At 37.8% G+C, this 7,567-nt stretch overlaps 1 protein-coding gene across 1 annotated transcript in view; it reads right to left on the bottom strand.

Moving 5' to 3' along the window:
- Positions 1 to 7,567, bottom strand: part of LOC122817026 (fer-1-like protein 4) — a 1,119,105-nt gene that overhangs the window by 326,937 nt on the left and 784,601 nt on the right. Inside the window, exon 32 of the mRNA XM_044090141.1 lies at positions 882 to 924. Within this exon, the coding sequence (XP_043946076.1) occupies positions 882 to 924 (43 nt within the window). The remainder of the gene's footprint in view (positions 1 to 881; positions 925 to 7,567) is intronic.

Here is a 7,567-nt window from a genome sequence, read left to right on the forward strand (position 1 = left end):
CCCAAAAACAGCTTGCTGTACAGATAGCATCCCACTGCAGACTGAAACTGTCATTGGAGATCTCAACTCTTTCATAGCCAACTCCCTATCGTTTGACAAGAATGAAGTAATATAGTTAGGAAATCTTTCAGTCTAGCCCAATTAATAACTACAGGTATCTCACCCAGGTCAAAATAATTCTAGAATGTAAATCCCCTTTTAGTGTGCATCTATTCAGAAATGCTGCACAGCTACAAAGACCTCAGAGGCTCTTAACTAAAAAGGTCATCAAACCCTCAACTTCCAAGACAGGCTTGAAGCTTTCTCTGTTCTTATACACTATCTCTTACAGATTTCTGCATGGCAATTTAAGTTTATCATTACATGCTGTCAAGGATCCAGCTCTTCCTGATCTCTTTCACCTCCACAATACAAATAGCTACCCAAACACTTGATCTAAAGATTTGAATCTTCATCAGTATATAAATAAGATACACTGAAGGGACAGATTTATTGCTCACTGCTTCTCCCATCTCTAGAATAATCCTAATCCTAATAAACCCTCGTTTACTTTTAAGGCACACACTATCAACTGGAATAATGCCCATAAATTCCTCCCGGGCCTGATTTGTTTTGCCTTCCTGGCATCAGGAGGTAATATCAGGGAGGATATTGGCAAGGTGATTATAGCCCATGGACTGATTCTCTTTTGTAAACTCTACAAATCTATGACTTTTGACTTGATCAGCTGTCTTTGAATGCTAGTTGTGCTACTTCCTAACAGTTCACAGAAGACAATATGGCAGTAGGTAGTCCGATATTCTCTAACAGCCAGTAGTAATGCGTCATAACAAAGAAATTAGAAATACATCATTTAGACCAACAAAGAAATATCGACTTGCCTGTTTCTTGTGGTTCATCCTCGTCCTCATCCTCTGGCTTGGCCTAAAATGTAATTAAATACAAAATGGAAGTAAGTAAAATAAATAAACATGTTCTGTGTGTATATAAAAAGTGTAGTAAATAAACAGGTAAAATAAATGAACAGTACCATATAGGTAAAAAAGTGTGTATGCTCTGTACGTATATAAAACAATTTAGTAAATATGCTCCCTACTTATATGAAACATAGAGGGGTATTAAGAAATATATAGTGTACTGCTCAATCCTTTTTCTAGAAGGATTGCTTAGTATAGTAAGAGTTATTCAAAGAACACTGTAGTATTATTATTATTATTTATAATATTCTCCCTGCCTAAGATTGCACAGGAAAAGGACTGTTTTCAATGTCCTCTCATTGCAACAGCCCTTTCTAGGGGTGCCTTTTGAAAGTCCAGTGATACTAAACTGTGAGCTTCATAACATAGGTAGAACAGAGTAATTGTGAGATTGCTGTAGCTGAAGGTATTCCCCTGTTCTGAGATACAGCAGTCTTGGAGATAGTTGTTGTTGTCTTTCGGCTTTTCCTGGTTAGGGGTCGGCACAGCGGAATTCCGGTTCTCTAATGATTGGCAGCAGTAGATTTTTACGAATGCCGAGGTGCCAGCTCAACGTTCAACCTTCCGCAAAGTCTTGGAGATAGTATATATAGGTAACAAAGGGGGAGGTGGGCACAGCCCTATTCACAGGAGTTGCAAGCAAAGCATGTCAATCAAAAATAATTTAAAGTTCAACAGTGAGTTTTGGAATTTGCTGTCTTTTCATTGCATTTTAATTTTCTAAATGTCAGGACTTGTAGTAACAACTCTAATAGGTGTCAGGACTTGTAGTAACAGCTCTAATAGGTATCCTACATTCTGAACAACAGAGCAGAATGATATGAAAAAATGTAATTCATATAGGACAACCCTTGACTTGCCATGCTTAAATAAATAAATAATGTTCAAACACAGCAGACTTAGGTAAATGCTCATCTACTAACTAAAGCATAGTGCAGTGCCAGTGTTCACTTTCCTTTGACACTGACGGATCAGACAGCTGTGGGTTCTACTCTCAGCCTAGCAACTTGCAGATATTTTATCAATACTGACCCTGCAACGCAGCAAAGGAGGGGGCTGTCCTCCCTAGTGTGCTAGCCTTTCACCTAAGATATTGACAACATAGGTAGTTGCAAAAGATCTTAACAGCATTTACCAACAAAAGACAAAGGTTCTGCACTGACTTCAAATGCCATACTTTACACATTTACACAATATTACATATACACGTTGCATCTTATTTACAAAATGCACTCATTGGTGCCTTACATTTTTAAGCCCCACTCTTTGCCATAAACAAAATTTTACTTTTTTAGTTAAATTCAGTTCTTAGCTTTTACTATATAAATCATTATCACAGATGTCTCTGTTAACACTTTTTATTATATTTATTTCTCATTTGTTTGAAGAAAGACCAAGGGAATTCCCCCAATGTCCTGGCTAAAATTTCCCTAGGCAATTTAGATACAACCTTGGATCTCCCCTGAAAATAAGCCACAGGTATAATGGGACTAACACAGTCATTTTTGAACCCCTTGTTGGGACATTACTTAAATACAGAAATAATTTTGCATACTTATTTGCAGTAGTGTAGTTTTTGTAAATAATGTAAATATAGTTATAGTCTACGAAGGGAATAGCGTTAGTTCTAATAGACAGGGACATAGGTTATTTGTATAAGACTAATGGCTACAGGTATCAAGAAGGGGTCCAGTAGAAGGATGTAATGTGTTACAGGGGTAAAGTACAAGGACATAATGTGTTACAGGGGAGTATACAAGAAGGATGTAATGTGTTACAAGGGGGGTACACTAGAAGGATGTAATGTGTTACAGAGGTATAGTAGAAGGATATAATGTACTACGGGGTACATTAGAAGGATATAATGTGTTATGGGGGTACAGTAGAAGAATATAATGTGTAACAGGGTACAGTAGAAGGATGTAATGTGTTACGAGGGGTACAGTAAAAAGGTGCAGTGTGTTACTGGGGGGATAGTAGAAGGATGTAATGTTACACTGGGGTACAGTAGAAGGATGTAATGTGCTATGAGGGGACAGTAGAAGGATGTAATGTGTTACAGGGGGGACAGTAGAAGGATGTGATGCGATATGGGGGTAAAGTAGAATGACATAATGTGATATGGGGGTACAGTAGAAGGATGTAAAGTTACACTGGGGTACAGTACAAGAATCTCTTCACAAAAACATAAGAAATGGCAAAACATCAAACCACATAAAAAATGACAAGGAAATCCACTGGCAGAACATGCAGTTCTTTTATTACATCCGTTCTGGAACCTCGGCTTCTCGTCTTCTGTTGGAACATTTTTAAACTCCATATATGTCCCTTATATACCAATCCTTGCCAACAATAATTCAATTAAAATTTTCAATCAATAATTACTACATTAATTACATCATTAATTAGATACCTTACTACCAAGCCAGTTTTAAAGTGCAAACAGACTGAAAAATATAATTTGAAGAAGGAAGAATGGTTCGACATACAAGAACTTAGATCCAGTTTGAATGAGGTAGTATACAAAACTGCTGACAAAGGAAGTAATTGGGTGGTCATGAGCATTTTGCAATATGATGAAATGGTTTCAAATGTGTTCTCTGAGGAGGGATATTATGTTAAATTTTAATATAATCTGCTACAAAGATTTGTAACAGAGTTGGAAGACTTATTGGAATGTGGAGAAGAAAGGCTTGGTGTCTTAAAACATGAAGATGGTCAAAAACTGATGGTCAAGACACCTAGGCATCCGTTTATGTATGCCATCCCTAAGATTCACAAGAGTATGTTTACAGGAGGATATAGTAGAAGGATATAATATGTTACAGGCAGTACAGCTGGATGATGTAATATTGGGGTACAGTAAAATGATATAATGTGTTACAGGGGGTACAGTAGAAGGATGTAACATGTTAAAGGGGGGGTACAAAAGAAGGATGTAATGTGTTGCTGGGAGTACAGTAGAAAGATACAGTGTGTTACAGGGGTACAGTACAAGGCTGCGATGTGTTATATTGGAGTACAGTAGAAGGATGTAATGTGTTACACTGGGGTACAGTAGAAGGCTATATTGTGTTACAGTGGGTACAGTAGAAGGAAGCAATGTGTTATATTGGGGTACAGTAGAAGGATGTAATGTGTTACATAGGGGTACAGTAAAAGGAAATAGTGTGTTACAGGGGGTACAGTAGAATGATATAATTGTTACAGGGGGTAGAGTAGAAGGATCTAATGTGTTAGAGGGGTACATTGGAAGGATGCAATCTGTTACACTGGGGTACAGTAGAAGAATATAATGTGTTTCAGTGGGTACAGTAGAAGGATGTAATGTGTTATGGGGGTACAGTAGAAGGATGTAATGTATTACAACAGGGGGTACAGTAGAAGGCTGTAATGTGTTATGGGGTGCAGTAGAAGGATGTAATGTGTTACAGGAGGGTACAGTAAAAGTATGACGTGTTACAGGGGGTATAATATAATCATGCAGTGTGTTACAGGGGACCAGTAGAAGGATGCAATGTGTTACATTGGGGTACAGTAGAAGGATGTAATGTGTTACACTGGGGTACAGTAAAAGGATATAATGTGTTACAAGGAGTACAGTAGAATGATATAATTGTTACGGGGGTACAGTAGAAGGATGCAATGTGTTATGGGGTACAGTAGAAGGATATAATGTATTACAAGGGGTACAGTCGAAGGATATAATGTGTTACAGGGGTACAGTAGAAGTATGTAATGTGTTACATTGGGGTACAGTAGAAGGATGCAGTGTGTCACACTGAGGTACAGTAAAAGGATATAATGTGTTACAGGGGGTACAGTGTAAGGATGTAATGTGTTACATTGGGGTACAACAGAAAGATATAAAGTGTTACAGTGGGTACAGTAGAAGGATGTAATGTGTTACACTGGGGTACAGTAGAAGGATGTAGTGTGTGATGGGGTACAGTAGAAGGATGTAATGTGTTACAACATGGGGGTAGAATAGAAAGATGTAATTTGTTACGGGGTACAGTAGAAGGATTTAATGTGTTACAGGAGGGTACAGTAGAAGGATTAACATGTGTTACAGGGGGGTACAGTACAATTATGCAGTGTGTTACAGGGGGGTACAGTAGATGGATGTAATGTGTTACACTGGGGTACTGGGAAAGGCTGTAATGTGTTACAGAGGGGTACAGCTGAAGAATGTATAGTCTTACAGGGGTACAGTAGAAGGATGTAATGTGTTACATTGGGTTAGAGTAGAAGGATGTAATGTGTTATGGGGGTACAGTAGAAAGATGTAATGTGTTCCGGGGGATACAACAGAAGGATGTAATGTGTTACAGTGGGCGTACAGTAGTAGGATGTAAGCCTTAAAGGGGTACTATAGAAGGATGTAATGTGTTACATGGGGGTACACTAGAAGGATGTAATACGTTACATTGGGATAGAGTAAAAGGATGTAATGTGTTATGGGGGTACAGTAGAAGGATATAATGTGATACACTGGGGTAGAGTGGAAGGATATAATGTGTTGCAGAGGAGTACAGTTGAAGGATGTAATGTGTTACAGGGGTACAGTAGAAGGATGTAATGTGTTATAGGGGGTACAGTAGAAGGTGGTAATGTGTTACAGGGGGTACAGTAGAAAGATGTAATGCGTTACAGGGGTACAGTAGAAGGAGGTAATGTTTTACATGGTAGAGTAGAAGGATGCAATGTGTTACAGGGGGTACAGTAGAAGGATGCAATGTGTTACAGGGGGCACAATAGAAGGATGTAATGTGTTACGGGGTACAGTAGAAGGAGGCAATGGGTTACAGGGGGTACAGTAGAAGGATGCAATGTGTTACAGGTGGGTACAGTAGAAGAATGTAATGTGTTACAGGGGGGTAGAGGAGAAGGATGTAATGTGTTACATGGGGGTACAGTAGAAGGCTTTAATATATTAGATTGGGGTACAGTAGAAGGATGTAATGTGTTACTGGGGTAGAGTAGAGGAATGTAATGCGTTAGATATGGGTACAGCAGAAGGATGCAATATGTTACACGGTTTTATTTAGTGTAAAAAGATAAGGAGTTCACGATTATTGCCCTGTACAAAGAATCTTGAGATGAACTAGCTTCTTAGGAATACGGACATGCCCCCTCTTGTTACAATGTCATTTTTCTGCACTTGATGTGTAGATGTGTTGGCATTAAAACCTTGTGCTGTGGGGTGTTTTTGCTGATATCCATCCAGCCTGATACAAGAAGAGTTGTCTGCCAGAGACTGAAACAGTGATGTTTGTGTTAAAGTCCAATTTATTTAGATTGTCTATTAACTAAATAAATGATGTTGAGCAAAAATAAATTAAAACAAAATATACAGAAGACAGAAAATAATAAATAATAAAAAACTAAAGGCATGTTGTAAAATACTGACTTTGTGGTTAAAGTAAATAAAACAAACAAAAATGGTTGACAAAAATGGATTTTTATGTATTTGTGTAGAGCCAAAAGTTAGAACATACCAGATGATAAATGGATAGTAAGAACAAAATTGGCAGGTAAAATGAGTTTCAACAGGATAAGAGCATTCAGACAATAAACTAAAATAACTAAAAAGCACACACAAGTAGTTGATTGCTCTTTCTACAAAACTTGTGGTAGGCTGCATAAGTCCAATAAGCTCCATAATATAATATTAAAGGTTTCCTGCAAAATGAATGTCAATGTAGATCAGTCAGCCAAATGTTTTGTTAAAAAAGTCATTCTCAAAATGCAACAGGCAAGCATCAGTCAGAGATGACACAGCACAAGATAACACCTCTGCAAAGCGAAAGCCTGTACTCTTGCATAAAAATGGAAAACAAGACTGACTGATCCAGTCAGGAAAAGGTGATAGATGATCAACACCTAGAAAAACTGTTCCAGAGATGCATGAAAATAATTCAGTAATTCTACCTGGCACTGAATTATGTTATTTCCAAAAATTCTGGGTAAGATTAAACAGGGAGGGCTGCTTCTTTAGCTATGTGGCTAAAGCGCAAATGAAATACATATTTTTGCACATAAATATCCAGAATGCAGATCAAGCCTTATTCCATGAAACAAATTAAGCATAAAAAAAATAAGAAACAAAACAAACTTGCTGCACTTAAAGCTTCACAGAAGCAGCGGGTGCCCTTAAATTACACCCCCAGGTGTTATTATAATGGCCTCATGTATAAATGAATGTCAGAGGGGTGTGACCTAGCAAATCCCACAGTGTTGGGAGGAAAAGGTCAGTCTTTTTTATTTTATTCATTTTATGACAAACAGTAACTTATGGCACACATAGCAAAGTGTTGTAGTTTAATTTATTCACATGTAATAAGTTATCAATTAACTACGTCTAGCACAATGCTATGCAAGGTGGAAGATTGGGAGTAGAACTTTCCCTCTCAGCATGGCTGCTCTTATCTCCTTTTCAGATTTGCTGTATGGTCCAGTGTAGTAGTACTGGAAAGAAGTGCAGTTGCAAGGACTTTTTATGACGACCTTTTTATTTATTTATTTACTTATGTATTATGTTCTATTTCATATTTTGTTGACCAGGTTAGTCCCACTAGGCCTCTAAC

This window comes from Protopterus annectens, chromosome 12.part0, assembly GCF_019279795.1.
Source record: "Protopterus annectens isolate FY-2018-M chromosome 12.part0, PAN1.0, whole genome shotgun sequence".
NCBI classification, from domain to species: domain Eukaryota; kingdom Metazoa; phylum Chordata; order Ceratodontiformes; family Protopteridae; genus Protopterus; species Protopterus annectens.